The sequence below is a fragment of the Mastigoproctus giganteus genome, chromosome 3 (genome assembly GCF_048544385.1).
Source record: "Mastigoproctus giganteus isolate SK-2022 chromosome 3, ASM4854438v1, whole genome shotgun sequence".
NCBI classification, from domain to species: domain Eukaryota; kingdom Metazoa; phylum Arthropoda; class Arachnida; order Uropygi; family Thelyphonidae; genus Mastigoproctus; species Mastigoproctus giganteus.
In genome coordinates, this window is record NC_143577.1 from 208867755 (window position 1) to 208884460 (window position 16706).

The 16706-nt window shown below is 35.6% G+C and overlaps 1 protein-coding gene across 6 annotated transcripts in view; it reads right to left on the reverse strand.

The window, feature by feature from the left end:
* Positions 1-16706, reverse strand: part of Rsph4a (Radial spoke head protein 4a) — a 148848-nt gene that overhangs the window by 40371 nt on the left and 91771 nt on the right. For all 6 annotated transcript variants that reach the window (XR_016546795.1, XM_090370838.1, XM_090370834.1 and 3 more), the window contains 2 exons: positions 7306-7403; positions 709-862 (listed from right to left, as the gene is read on the reverse strand). Coding sequence is in view for 5 of the 6 variants with exons in the window: in XM_090370838.1 (XP_090226964.1) it covers positions 709-862; positions 7306-7403 (252 nt within the window). In the remaining variant the exon portion in view is untranslated. The remainder of the gene's footprint in view (positions 1-708; positions 863-7305; positions 7404-16706) is intronic.

A 16706-nucleotide genomic window follows, 5' to 3' on the forward strand; every position in this document is an offset into this window, starting at 1 on the left:
AACTTCTACTCCAGACTGATAACACCCACCGTCAGTTTACCGAGCGAGCAACAATACAAATGCCATTATGGCAAAGTACTCTTGCCGGTAAATTTCATTGAATTTTTGCATGCTTCTCATGCAGGCTTTCTTTACCTTAGCCAAAGTTTCTTTTAATGGTTTGTAATTTATGATTAATATTTAATATCTGGAGAATAAAGACATCTGAGATATATGTTTAGAGGAACTTTTTTTTTTTCTGTTGTAGAATATGAATATGTTTCTACATTTGTTTTGCAATTTTGAAACACCTGTATATAAGAATGCTACATTATATGCTGGTTGATATGTGAACTTATGAATGCTACCAGAATTTAATGAGAAAAATACATAACGTATACTGTATGACTTCTACAAACGTTTTTGAGACTTAAGTTTTAAATCTAAAAGCATTTTCAGTTGTCACTCCTGGTTTTTTCTAATTAATTTCGCTCTTCAGAAGTGAGAAGTCAAAATAAGAAGAATTGGGCTGATAAGCAGTGATTTCCAATAAGCAAATACACAAGAAGGTATTCTTTCCATCGCTATCAAAATTATTGGTCATATTAATGTTTCAGAATTTAAAACTTAGCTGTTTAATTTAATTACAACTATAAATAACCCTTGAATATGGAAGAACTCACTGTTGTTTGTAGTAAATATGGTGTAGATTATTTTTACAATTCCTACCTTCAAGTGGGATCTCTTCTGTCATTTTCTGCTGCAGGGCATCTTTAAAGCAGTAATACTCATGAGGTGAAATGTGAGTAGATGCTGAAATACGTGCAATTTGTGCCCTCAAATAATGAGCTTCCTTTCCTGGGAATGTGGGTTGGCTTGAAACCTTTGGTAAAAAATAATAATAAATTAATAAGGATATAGAGATATAAAATATCTTTTATTTTTATGTACTAGGCAAAAAGCTTTTTCAGATTTATTTTACATTTCATACAAAATTTGGTTTCTTGTGAGTTAAACTGTCACAAAGTAGTGGCATACCCAGAAAATGTTTTTTTTTTTTTTTTTTTTTTTTTTTTTGTGGAGGGAGGAGGATATGCCTTCCACATTGGAAGCTTTTCTGAGTATCAACATGTGACAACACAATTATATACTGTAATATAATATAATAAACTTTTTATTTATTTCATTATATAATAAAGTCCCTCCAAGAATATGTTGTTCTTGGGGGGGGGAGGCTTTATCCTCCCACAATCACAGGGTTCTAAGTGCTATATTCATGGGTGCTTTAGCCTCCCACCCGGTGAGATGGCAAAATATCAAAAATACCAAAACAGCCATTTGGAGGTTGGCATTGTACTACATAAATAAATATAATATTATACTTCTATTTTCAGAAGTGCTATTTATTTGTAGTGCCCTGCTAAGGAAACATAATGACAGTTCCATAAACATGAGATTGATTGTAAAAAGAATATTGTCTCTTCCATTGCCTAGTATATAAGCAAGTTAGGTAATGTATGTAGCACATTACATTTCTGGTACATTATATTTTTTTATCAAAATTAATTGAATTTTTTTTTCTTTTTCTGTGATTAACTGAAGTGAAAAGTAAATATAGTTATCTTCTTATCAATTAATTATTATGAATATAATTTTATGGAACATACAAAACTCTATAATTTTATATTCTCTAAACTTAGCTGTTTAATTTAATTACAACTATATAATATTTATTACTCTTCTCCCATATACTTTTAAGTCTCTTCTCTCTCTCTCTCTGTGTGTGTGTGTACAGGGCGGGCCAAAAGTAGGTATACAGTACTGATCGGGTCATAATGTGTGTCACAGTGTCGGGGACAGGTTTGAGGAATGTTACAACGTTGATGGAGGACATTTTTAGCATCTAAAAGACTAAACTTGACCCAATCAGTACTGTATACCTATTTTTGGCCCACCCTGTATGTGTATATATATATATATATATCTCTTCACAAGTGACACTACTTTCACAAGTCTTACACAACAATACATGCAAAGCATGCATGGACTATTTAGAGCTAGCAGGACTGCATTAAAACTGCATTTAATCTAGGATTTCTTTTTTCTGTACAATTTTTATAGAAAAAAAAAGAAATAATAGTTACTGGATTTCTATTTTTCTAATTTTAATTAAATTTGGAATGATTTTACAAATATTTTTAAAGGCCCAAATACAAAATCCATTCGCTGGGAGTCCTTCTGTTACATGCAGATGGGTGGGGGACAGACAGACAGACAGACAGCCAGATGGACAGATATGGTGAAGACAATAGGTGCATATACATGAATATATGCGTGAAGGTACCTAAAAATTGATGCAAGTCCCATTATATAAAATACATTTTCAATGTATTTTAGAATTTTTAGGGTGCAGATTTTCTGGACATAGGTCAGGTAAAATTTCTCCACACCAGATGTATAAACTAAGTTTTGTTATATAAATAGGTAAGGAAGAGGCAAGAAATAATCTAAACAAAAGATCTTTATTTAATTAGAAAAACCAGCATGCACCAGTAAAATGTATAATCTCTTCCTCAGGCAGAGATGCAAACCACTGTATATCCTGCCAATGAATAAAAAAGTACCTGATGCTTCCTTGAGGAATACCCCTCTATGCAGAAGTGTAGCTACCAGGGTGCAAGAATTAAAGTTAAGGGCTCATAAAGATAGAGAGTCCATGGGTCTGTCCTGATAAAAAATATTTTATAAATATTATAAAAAGAAAACTATATCAAATAATATTATTATATAACAGTAGAGAGCCACCATATGTTATTTCTGACATTTCCAGTAATGGTGGTTAGTATTGAAAGGTCATTTAAATGTAAATTCAAAATATCAAAAGACTACAAAGGAAATTCTATAGGACAAACCAGATTAAATGATCTCCCTAAACTAGCTATTGAACACATGAAAGCCACCAAAATGGACCTCAGAGAACTAATTAGCAATTTGTAAACATAAATAAGGGCAAGGAAGTTGAATTTTTAAATAAGAACAAAATTTCTAAATTAGCCTAATTATAATGTTATAGATTATTAAATGCTAATTTAGATGTACTTTTTTTATAGTTTAGATTTGTTGAATATTACTTAAAACTTACATTATTATAACATTTTTATGAATAAGCCATTGGCATTTTATGCTAATAAAAATAGAGTTGGGGAGCCCCTTTTGATGATCTTTGCATATGGGCCCAAAATTTTAGTTATATTACTGCCTCTTTTACTTGGTTAACTATTCCTATAAAACTGTTATAGTTCAGGGTTGGTAAAGTCAAAATAATAATATATAATGGTTGGTGCATACAATAAATGTTACAATATTTACAAGCCTACTAGTTCTATTTGGTGTCTCTAGTAATCTCCTGACCTTGTTTTGATTTCCACTGCTACTTTTCAATTTTAATTTCTTTTTTGTCTCCTAGATTGTATACACTATCATCAATAAGTTTTTTAGCCCATAACTAGTTACACAAAAATTTGAATTTCCTCTATGTGCATGGGAATTTGAAAAAATCAGCAAAAATACTTCAAAATTGTTCACTTTTTTGATGCCACTTTTATTTTTGATCTTTTATGAACACAACTCTAAAAAATTTATATTAAAACCACATATTTTAATTTAATTTTTGAAATTAAAACCCCCTTTAGCAGGCTGGAATGCACTACAACAATGTTCTGGTACTTTTTCTAAATGTCATAATAGAAAATCATTAAGTTTAGACACCTAATATTATGAAACAATGGCATAATCAAAGAGGAGGGAGAAATATCTATTTTACCCATTGCTACTAAAAATATATATTAATAATAATCTTTAAAATTAATAGATTTCTTTACTGTGATGTGTGCGAATGCTGCATTTTGATTCGCCATGAGCTGAATGCTAGAACTGGTTGTTCTATGAACCATGAGTCTGAAGTCTGATTCAGTTACTGTACAGTCGATGTGGCATTATCATATAGTCTTCTGGAGAGCGAGCGTTTCGGTACTATTTTTTTTAGCAATACACCTCTGCCCTTTAGACCTACCTATTGGTGAGGAAAATGCAAATTTAAAAACTGTGCACTTCAAGAAATGTGTGCAATTAGATGCCAGCCTGTCAGTAACGGGAGCGCTCACTGCATGAAACGTAAAGTACACGTCAACAGTTTGATTTCAAATGATATATCAATGTCATTAATCCAGAGAGCAATACTGATTGGAGGAAAGCATGGCAGTAAAGCCAGCTTGCTGGCTTTACTGCCATGTCATGTACAGTTATTGAATAGCTTATTGCTATTCAATAACTGTACATGACAGATGCCAATCAACACATGCATATAATTATATTTAAAATAATTCATGAATTTTTCCTAATTGTGCAATAATTAACAGATATTTCTGAAAATTTTCAATATAGGAATCAAAAAAAAAAAAAAAAAAAATTTTTTTTTAAAAACAGCTATTAGGAATGTCAGTGATTTATCCCGCATCTATTCAATACACAATATTAACCCTGAGTTAGGCACATTTTGTATGACTCACATGGGTTATAGGCCTTAATGACATTAATAACCTTTTGGGGAACACTTTCAACAGGTTTTTCAAGTCTGTACATAAAAACTTATAGAAAACAAGTTTTTTTTTCCTAAAGCTTTTGATATTGTTGCACATGGAAGACTGCTGTATAAACTGGAGCAGGCAGTAAAGCATTATGGGCAACTTGCTGCTATGGATAAAGGGATGGTCGAGTGGGAGAAGACAGAGAGTGGTAATCAATGGATACTGCTCTTCATGGACTAATGTTATTAGTGGATTCCCTCAAGGTTCCACGTTGGGCCCATTGTTGTTTTCTATATTTATTAATGATATTGATGAAGGTATGTCAGGCTTAATGTCCAAGTTTGCAGACGATATGAAGGTTGATAGAGTTGTTAATGACAATAATGACAGTATGCTACTGCAACAGGATCTAGAAAAGTATAGCTGATGTGCTGAGAGGTGGCAACTGAAGATTAACATTGACAAATGCAAAGTATTGCATATATGTAGGTAGCAGTAACCCCAGAGTAACGTACCAACTGTGCAAAACTACACTCAGGATAGTGGAGAATGGAATACACTGAAAAAGCAACTTCTAATATTGGCAATATTAGAGGTTGCTTGTTCAGTGTATTCCACTGTTTCCAAGTAGCATGCAAATTTTACTTGTAGAAGAGAGCCATGTGGAGATGAGTAGTACCATTGACTCATTGACATATCTCAATTCAGAAATAGTAGTAATAATGAAAAAATGGTGATGAAAGACCATTGAATGGCTGTTAAACAAATTGCCGAGTCTACTAGCATATCTAAAGGCAGTGAATATAATATAATTGATCAATTACTTGAAGCCAATAAAGGTATCTGCATGATGGGCTCCATGAATATTAGCTAATAACAATAAAGACTACTGCGATCACATTTTTGGAGATTTAGGCAAAATCCCAAGGACTTTATTTTCTGTTTCTTAACTATGGATGAGACAGAAACACCCCGTGATCCCAAATCCAAGTATCAAAGCGTCACCTGGAACACACATACACATGGCCATGCACATATCATCTCTACCTCCCAAGAAATTCTGTTTCTTGGTCAGCAGGCAAGGTAATTACAAAAAAAAAAACAAGAAACAAGAGTTTCTTGTTTGTTTTTGGAGTTTTGAAGAAGTGATACTTATTGACTTATTGATTACTTTGAGCTTGCAGCGACAATAACAGGCCAGTATTATGCAAAATTAATAGTGAAACTGCATTAAGACACCAAAATAAAGGTGCAAGGGAAGCTGCACGTGCTCTTTCCCACCAGATCAAAAGTCCACTGCTATAATGCCTAACACTCAAATTGTATCCTTCAGAATCCTCAATGCCTCTCATATTCTCCAGACCTGGCTGTTTGTGACTTTCCTTTCTACAAAGCTTAAGGAGAACCTTTATAGATAATAATTTCGCTATGAAAATGAGATGATGCATACTGGGAGAGACTGAATACAGAAAAGGATAGCGAATTTTTTTTGTTCAGTATAAAAGGACTTGATCAACACTGGGAAAAGTCATGGCAGAGTGGGATGGGGGGTATTGGCTATGTTTAAAAATGAAATAAAATCTTTTCAAAAGCTTTATTTTTTCATAGGCATTCTATAAAATTTTTAAAACCATCCTTGTACTTTTAAATAAATATATTAAATTAATAAACATTATACTTTCCAAAATATTCAGACACTCCTTTGATACCATATATATTATGATACTAATGAAGTAAATTCAACAGACAACAAGCAAAATAATTACAAATATCTAGAAACACCACATATCAACATACATAGTTTTAGAGGTTTGATTTTCAGATATCAACTCAGTAATTTGCTATTACTGACAATATCTTTAATAACAAATGTAAGAAGATGTCACAAAAGATAAAACAAGTGTGACAGCCAAGAAATGATTCATTTCAATAGGACAAGGGCACTCCTAGTGAGGAATTGAAAATCCAAGAGGGAGGATAAGTAATCTCAGCTCATCTCCACAGACAGAAGTCTAAGCATCAACAAAAATGGTAATGAGTGAATCTACTATATGAAGAAAGTTGTACAGCCTTAGTTTCCATTTCCATGGTTGAGATACAGTTCATAAGCCCAACAAAATGCCAATAAATGCAAAATACTGCTTAATGTATCATTCTTACTGTGGAACAATGGAGAGAGATCTTTTGAAGCATTAGCATGCTACATATTTCTCAAATCAGTCAAGGGTTAGAGAGTACTATGTATGGGAATACATCATCTCAACAGTGCAGTCTGGATGAGGAGTCATGGCGTAGGATTAATTTTTGCAGTTTTGACTAAGAGCAATGATTGCTATGGGTGCTTGGAACACCAATGACAATATCAACTGTGACATTTCGGACAATTCCTTACTAGCTACACTGTGACAATTCTAAAGAGATGAAAACAGCATGATAACGTTCCAAGGCACAGAAATAGGCTTATAGACACATGGCTTAAGATGTTGATAAAAATTGGCTTAACCTCCACAAGAATTCTGATCTAAATTGCAGAGAAAAGCTTTGGGATGAGTTTAAATACTAAATTATGACATGGCCAATTCATGTTCTCTTTAAATGTATTAGCCATGCTGAAGGAGAAGAAAAGCAAAATATGAGTCATCTACATTAATTTCCTGAATAAACATTAATTTTTTTGAAAAGTACTTGTGTCCAAATATTTTTGAGAGTACAGTGTAGTGATTGCAATTGTACCCTTTACCATTTGCTTGAGATCTCCTGTAAAAAAATTTCTAATCATTCTTGCTGCAACAATATGCTCAGGAGAAACATCAGGGATACGGTACCAAGGCTGGCCAGCTAGAAATTTAACATATTTTTTTAATTAACATTTTTTTCTAGAATTAAAATCAACTTATCTTTTATATCTGAAATACAAAAAAACCCAGTTATCTGATACATAGAAAAGTAAGAGATGCCAGTTGCATGACATGTTCTCCTATACAGGTATAAAATTTGTAACACAATGCAATAATCTTTGAACAGACTTTTTAAAAAAATTATATGCTTCTTTTATTTACCATGAGCTCCTCTAGTGGTAACTTAGTTGTTTAAAGCTATAATATTGTTTAGTGTGTCTAGTGAATGAGAGTTTCTCCATTATCAATTCTTATTGAGTTGCTAATCCTTCACTCAAATGGCATAAGACAATTCCATGACCTTACTGTCTTATACCATAAATTAATTACTGCCAATTCAATGGAGAAAAGAAAAAACTTTTAAGACTGGGATAAAGTAGAAATGCCATCATTCACAAGGAATGAAAAAAAAAAAAAAAAACATGCAGGCATTTTTCATTAAATTTTATTTATTTTTGGTTTTTTGTTTTTCTTAAAATTAATTATTTCAACTGTATTATTTTCTGATATATTTTTCATTGATTTGGTTTTTATCATTGCACTTTATGTTATAATATAGGATTTTAGATCTCAGCTAGTTTCTTCAGTAGCCAGCTAAATTTATTTAATTTTGGCATCTTGGGCTACATCCTTTATATTTTTTTCTTTTTCAAAATTTTTATATCCACAGTTTTTTTGGCTATTTCTTCTGTTCCCACTTAATTTCTTCTTTCTCTCTCCTTCCCTTTTTTTGTTCATGTTTTCTGTTATAATCTTTTTTTGTATCATTTCCCACAACTATGGATTCCTGTGAACTTTTAAGCAGTCTAGTTTACTTTTGAACTCTGTGATATTTCGCTTTATCAGAAATACAGCTAGTCTCTTCAGTGGCATCTAAATTTACTTCTTTTCAGTTTTATAGTAATTTCGATCATTTTGTGCCTAACAAAATTTTCAGTTTCATGGTTTACTATGCTGTTCCATTTTTATATTATATCCACCTTTTCCATTGTTATTATTATTATTATTATTGTTGCTCTTATATTATTTCTCCCTGACTGAGGGATTCCACTCCATGATGGGTACTGCTACCAGGTACACAGGGTGGTTGTAATGTCTGGTGTTACTGTTGGTCGAGGAAATCTCTGACTATCCTACAGGTGTTCAGGATTGTGACTTCCTGGAGTTCCTTGTAGGTGTTCTCTGGGAGACCTATTGCTGCTAGGGTGCTATGTAGAGTCTTTGGCACCATACCGGTGGTTGACACGATGATCAGAATGGTCAATACTTCTTGCATATGCCATATCTCCTTGATCTCACGTCTCAGGTTTGTGTACTTCCTAATTTTTTCCCTCATGGGTTTTCTAGACATTGCTAGTGTTGGGCACCGCTATGTCAATCAGGTAGGTAGCCTTTTCCATCTTGTCCACAAGGGTTATGTCTGTTCTGTTGTGCCGACCGGGCTAGCCGGGTGGGTAAAGTGCCTGCCTGGCAACCCAAAAGTCGCGGATTCGATTCCTGCCTCGGGCTTGGATCAATGTACTGCAAAAACCTTGGGAGGTGCATTATGGCCACAGAAGCCTATGCGCCAACAACTACCAAAAAAAAATGTTCTGTTGTGCGGGATGGTCTTATCAGTTATTATGGCGCGGTTCCAGTATAGCTTGTGGGTTTGGGTCTCTAGTACTGCCTGGGGTTCGTACTTCTAGAATGGTATACTTTCTTTGGTCAACTAGTATTTCCTCGCTAGCTTCTGATGTATTATCCTGGCTACCTGGCCGTGTCTATGAGTGTACTCAGACTGAGTGATCACCTTGCACCCCACGGTGATGTGTTGGATCGTTTCTGAGGCCAGGTGACATCATCGACACGTGTCATCTGACATTCCGGGCTCCTTTGTGATGTATTTTCTATAGATTCTGGTGTTGATCACCTGGTCTTGGATGGCCAGCATGAATCCTTCAGTCTTGGGGAAGAGCGTCCCACTTGTGAGCCATGCATTGGAAGCAATGTCATCAATGTGATCTTGATGGAGGTCACTGTAGTGTCTGCCATGGAGTGTCTTCTTTGTCCATCTTTCAAACTTCGTTTCTTGTGCCATCTGGGTGGGAGGGGATTCCATTCCTTGCTTAGGTTGATTCCTTGCTCTATCTTCCTTATGGCCTGATGGAGTGATGCTGTGTTGTTCTCAAAGTAATCCTCAGGTTAACTATCACTGTTATCTGTTGTTCTGTCAGGTCTATCAGGCCCCTTCCTCCCTCTTTCCGAGATATTGTTATTCTCTCCACTGCTGACTTCGGGTGGTGTTGGCGGCTCTTGGTCATCTTTGTCCTTGTCTTTCGCGCGATATCTTCTAGCTCGGTGTTAGTCTAATCTATGACCCCGAAGGTGTATGTTAGTACTGTAGCTGCATAGGTGTTAATGGCTTTAACTGTGTTCCCTCCGTTCAATTTTGCTTTCAGTAGGCTTCTGAGTCTCTGATGATATTTTTCAGTCAGGCATTTCTTGATTTCCTTGTGCCCTAACTGCTGAGCCTGCATCATCCCTAGGTATTTGTAGGTCTCTCCTTCTGTCATAGATTCGATCTCTTTACCAGTCAGCAGCTTGTAGTTTCGGCCAACTAATTTTCCCTGGTGCAGTGTGTGGATCTTGCATTTGTCTAGACCAAATTCCATCCTGATGTCCTTGCTGAATTCTTTATTAATCCGGAGTAGTTTCTGGAGTTGCTTCTCGGTTGCCGTATAGAACTTGACGTCATCCATGTACATCAGGTGTGTGAGACTGTACAGGTACTTTCTTCCTTCTTTGAGGTTATATCCATACTTGATGCCGTTAAGCATGGTGGATAGCGGGTTGAGTGCTAGACAGAACCACAGTGGGCTCAGAGCATCTCCCTGAAAGATTCCTCTTCTAATTGGGATTGGCTTGGTTGTGATGTTCTCGACCTTAATGGTGGTACTCCATTTCACCATTGTTTCTCCTAGGAAGTTTGTCACTATTGGATTGACCTTGTAGATCTTCAGGGTCTCTATTAACCAGCTATGAGGTACGGAGTTGAAGGCCTTGCGGTAATCGATGTAGGCCATGTATAGGTTGCGCTGCTTCTTGTAGGCATGCGGCATCTATGGTTAATTGCAACTTGAATCCTTTCTGCTGTTCGGCCATTATGTTCTGCCTCTCTAAGTGGTCTGATAGCTAGTCAGGATTTTGTACATTGTTGGGAGGCAGGTGATTGGCCTGTATTTTGTCGGGTTTTTTGTATCTTCATCTTTAGGCTTCAGATATGTGACTCCTTTAGTGAGAAACTTCGGGATTGTCTCCGGGTGCCTTATCATTCGAGTGAACTGCTCTGCTAGGCGCTTGTGTGTGTGTGCAGGTGAGCTTCTTGTACTAGTAGTTGTGGATGTTATCAATTCCTGGGGTTCGCCAGTTGTGGGTGTTCCTAATTGACTGTTTTACTACTTCTTCTCGAATCTCCCACTCTCTCATCTCTTGTATGTCCTTGGTTTTCTTCCGTTCTACTTCTATCCAGGGTGCTCTGCTGTTACATCTTACTTCACTGCTCCAGGTATTTCCCCAGAACTCCTCGATCATCTTCTTCTCGGGTGGTCTGTTTCCTGCTTTCTCATCTTCACCCAGTTTTCTGTAGAAGGCTCTTTGGTCCTCATTGAAGATTCGGTTGTTTATTTTCCTCTGAGAGCTCTCTTTGTATTTATTATTATTATTATTATTAAATATTTTCTTGAATATCCTGTACCCTTGAATAAGCTCTGTACCCTATTTTTAAAAACATGAGAAAGAAAAAAAAATTTACCACAAAAATGATTTTAGATTTTTTCTGTCTCCTAATTATTTTTGGTTTTTGACACCGTGTTATTTTTAGTTTTTCACACCATGGAAGATTGTAACTGTATGACTGTAGTACTCTGTTTAAGAAAGCATATGCAGAATATATAAGATTCACTAATAAAGGGTGCCAAATGTAGAAATAATCTCAAGCTGGACAAAGTGGGTTAGGCAATTTCTGTCATTTCTGAAGGAAGGTGAGAGATGAACCTTTCATTTCTGTTGAGCAATAAATAATATTGGTGTTGTTAGTTTTAGTTCAACAAAAAAGTGTGTGATATTGATATTTGAATTAATCATATAAACTTCCAGGAAACAAGAATGCTTGTTTCAGAAAGAGAGAATCTAACATAAAAATGCAGAGAAACATTCCAAGTGACATTTTAATAAATATTGGTAATGAAAAAAAAAATATATATATATATTAGGCTGTTGCCAGACAGGCAAATAAAAACTCTGAAATTAATAAAAATTAAGCATTTTTATTTGCTTGTCTGGCCATAGCCTTACAAAAAATCTCTTTGGATTAAATTTGAATAAGGAATAAGCCACAAAACCAAATTTCTCGTTCCATTTTTCAGAAATAGTTTGCACAGGATATTTGAGAAAATATAATATTCCTATATTTTTTGTTTGTGTATGTAATGGGCAAATGTTATAATAGACACAAACAGTCCTAAATAAATTGGCTACGTTTCAGATTTCAATAGAGAAATCCAAAACATAACCAACTTATTTAGTTGCTGGGACTGTTTGGATCTACTGTAATAACTGTCTTTTTGTGTAAATAAACTAATAAATACTCTATGTGGTAAACTGTCTTTACTAAACCTACTTAGTAATTCCACATAATGTCCTTCTCAAGTTTAATTAAAGTACAGCCATATTTTGCACAACTTTTAACAATTCCTTGTTTCATTATGGTTCACTGACTTGGTTTTTATTATTATATTTTATGCTGTGGTATTTCACAGTTTAGATCTTGGCCAGTTTTTCCAGTAACTGGTTCAATTCATTTAATTTTGGCATATTTATCTACAGCTATATTGTGCTTTTTATAGTTTCATTTATTTTAAATTTTCAAAATTTTAATATCCAGGTTTTGCTTACATCTTGTTGCCATTGCTTTCTGTTTCCACTTTATTTCTACCCTCTGTTTTCGTTCGTGTTTTCTGAGGTGATCTTTGTCATATCTTTCTCTACTGCTTAAAAATGCAAGTTCCTATGGCATTTTAAGCAGTCTGGTTTTCTGTTGATCTTTGTAATTTTGAAAACTTTAAATTAATTTCAATTTTTTTATTTTAATTTATGAACATTTAGGAGAAACTTAATGGCTTGTTGATTTTTAATATAATTTTAAATTAACTGTAATGTATCATAATTGCTAACTTTGAAGTTTTATATTTGAAAAATATTCTACAAAGGTTGAAAGTAGTGTTTTTATAAGACAACTGATTTTCCATTCTTCCCCTTGAGAACCCAATGGTTCAGGAAGCAGAAAAAACTAGAAGTAGATAGCAGAAAGATATCTTAAGTGAAGAGTCAAAAGTACAATACCAAATAATTTGCACATTCCAAAGTCATTAGTGCTGTTCTAATTTAATAAATACATGTATATTAATATTTATTAAAATTATGCATTGTTTATTAAAATTCAATTATGCATTATTTATTAAAATTCAATTATGCATTATTTATTAAAATTCAATTATGCATTATTTATTAAAATTCAATTAATCAAAACACAAATATGTACAATGATAATCAATTAAAAAACTCCGTGTAAGCAACCAGTTACAGTGAATTTCATTTTTCTGAATTATTGAAACTGACTACACTGACCTCTTCAAAGGGGACACTCTCTATATAGTGGATACTTTCTTCTGACCCAGCAGAGTCTGCTCTAGAGAGATTCACTGTATATATTTATTTTTAATGATATGCTCCCTGACAATTTATTGGCATTTTTAGCATTAGCATAGGCATATGATGCAAGAAAGCAAGCTTATGCAGCATCAGCCAAAAACCACTTCCATTTCACCCCTCCGTTCGTTCAAAATACCTGTCCAGCTGAGCCTTAAATTTATTTAGGCTATCATCTTCCACAACAAGGGATGGAAGTCTATTCCACCAACCAACTACCCGCTGGCTAAAGGCAAATTTCCGCACAACTATCCTACATCTGTCTTTCCTCAATCTGAATTTATGCCCTCTCAGGTGATTATTCTGAGCAAGAGGAAGAATCCCATCGGCATTGAGCATGCTCAAACCATTCAAGCCTTTATACACCTCTATCAGATCACCTCGCCGGTGCCTAGTCTCCAGACATTGTAATTTGCCAAACTTAAGCCTTTCGTTGTAAGAGCAACCCTTTGTTCCATTCGCTAATCTTGTTTCCCTTCTCTGTACTCGTTCCAACAGTTCTACATCCTTCTTGAAATGAGGCCTCCAGACCTGTATACAGTACTCAAGGTGTGGCCTGACCATTGCCTTATACAAGGGAATAATCACCTCCTTATCCCTGCTAGAAAAATTCCTGTATATCATTGACAAGACACCATGAGCTACTCTTGCAGCCCTTCTGCACTGCTCAGAGAACTTCATATCTGCCTGCACAATTACCCCCAGGTCCTTTTCATTCTCTACCACTGTCAGTGTGGTATGACAGAGTTGATACGTTGTTCTGAGGTTGCTGCTTTGTGAAACAGGTGCATGTATACTTGCATGTACACCAATGCTAGGAGTATACTTTATAAATTCAATGAGCTTGAAGTGCTAGTCAAGATATCAAAGGCAGATATTGTTGGGATATCAGAGACATGGTGTCACACAGACATAAGCAGTGCAGAACTGGAATTTGCGGGGTGCAATGTGTACAGAAAGGATAGACAGGACAGGAAGGGTGGAAGGGTTATGTTGTTAGTTAAGAAACACAAAATATAAGGAAGTGCATCCAATTGATGTGGGTGGACAATGCAATGTTGACTCTGTTTGGTGTGACATAAGCACTGGGAAAGGAAAAATGAGAGTAAGTGTGTGTTATAGGCCTAATGAATCTGATGAGTATAATGAGCAATTGTGCAGAAAAATAGAGTGGGCCAGTAAATTAGAGTGTCTTATAATTGGTTTTTAATTTCCCAGATATTGACTGGAATTTGTGGGTTGGTCACTCACACATTAGCAAGGCTTTTGTCGATTTATTGGATGATTGTTTTCTACAGCTGCATGTTCGGGAGGCAACTAGACAGAGTAATATTCTTGATCTGATTATCAGTAGTGATTCTTCGTGCATCAAAAATCTTCAGATAAAGGAACCACTAGATGGCAGTGATCACAGTATGCTGCAGTGGGATTTACTCAAAGAGGTAACTACCATCAAGGGTAAAGGGAAGGGTTTTTGCTTTCGTAAAGGCGACTACAGTGGTCTGAGACAGTATTTAAATTATATATGGTGGAACCAACTGATGATGTTAACAACAGTAAATTCAAAATGGGAAGCATTCAAAGAATTAATCTTGGAAGCTACTAGGCTTTTCATAGCAACAAAGCAATACTGTTCAAGATTTAGGCTTAAATGGAGGTCAGATGAACTAATTAGACATGTGACAGAGAAGAAAAATGCATGGGATACATATAAATTAACATGTGACACAGTAGCCTATGATAGATATAAGCTGGTCTGTAACCAAGTTACAAAGGAGGTTAGGCAGGCGAAGGCAGATTATGAGAAATCTTTGGCAAAGGATGCAAAGAAAACAGTAAAGAGTTCTTTACTTATGTAAACTCTAGAAGGAAGGGAATGAATCAGATTGGTCCACTTGATATCGATGGTTCAACTGTTCATGATCCTGCTCAGGTAGCTAACAAACAAAATGAATATTTTGCATCAACATTCACACATGAGGAGTTATTCAGGGAGGGGAATGCCAGAGGTGTATTCCACTCTGGCAGTAAGCTAGATAATCTTGTAATATCTGAAAGTAAAGTGGAGGAGAAATTGTTGAAGATAAACACAAGGAAGGCACCTGAAGTGGATGGAATCTATCCAGTTATATTAAAGGAGGCAGCAAAGGAAGTAAGCAAACCCTTTGTCATAATTATGAGAGTTTCCCTGGACTAAGTATAGGTACTCATACACTGGAGATGTGCAAATGTGACCCCAATTCACAAAGGAGGATCACAGGGAGACACAGGTAATTACAGACCTGTCAGTTTAACTTCTGTTCCAGGGAAATTAATGGAGGCACTGGTTAAAGAAGCAATGCAGGATCATCTAGACAAGACTTCAGTTATAGCTTGGACACAGCATGGGTTTGTTAAGGGGAAGTCTTGTCTGACTAATTTGATTGGATACTATGACGTAGTCACAAAGGAACTGAATGCAAAGAATAACTTTGATATCATATATTTGGATCTTAGAAAAGCCTTTGATACTGTTGCACACAGAAGACTGCTGCACAAATTGGAGCAGTGTGGCAGTGGAGGCAAATTGCTGCTTTGGATAAAGGGATGGTTGAGTGGGAGAAGACAGAGAGTGGTAATAAATGGACACTGCTCTTCGTGGACTAATGTTATTAGTGTAGTCCCCCAGGGTTCAGTGTTGGGTCCATTGTTGTTCTCTGTATTTATTAATGATACTGATGATGGTATATCAGGCTTAATGTATTCTGGTATATCAGGATTATCCCTGATTATGGTATATCAGGATGATTATGTTAATGGTATATCAGGATTATCCCCTTGTATAAGTTTGCAGACGATACAAAGGTTGGCAGGGTTGTTAATGACACTAATGACAGTACACTGCTGCTGCAACAGGATCTAGAAAAGTTGAGCAGATGGGGTTGAGAGGTGTTAAATGAAGTTTAACATTGACAAATGTAAAGTACTACATGTGGGAAGCAGTAATCCCAGAGTAACGTATCAACTCTGTGGTACCACACTGACAGTGGTAGAGAATGAAACGGAAGTGGGAGTAATTGTGCAGGCAGATATGAAGTTTTCTGAGCAGAGCAGATGGTCTGCAAGAGTAGCTAATGGTGCCTTGTCAATGATATACTGGAATTTTTCTAGCAGGGATAAGGAGGCGATTATCCCCTTGTATAAGGCAATGGTGACACTTAGAGTACTGTATACAGGTCTAGAGTTCTCATTTTAAGAAGGATGTAGAGTTGTTCGAATGAGTACAGAGAAGGGCAACAAGATTAGTGAATGGAACAAAGGGTTGCTCTTACAAAGAAAGGCTTAAGTTTTGAAAATTACAGTGTCTGGAGACAAGGCACCTGCGAGGTGCCTAGCGAGGTGCCTAGTCTCCAAGTGTGATCTGATTGAGGTGTATAAAGCCTTGAATGGTTTGAGCATGCTCAATACATATAGGATTCTTCCTCTTGCTCAGAATAATTGCCTGAGAGGGCATAAA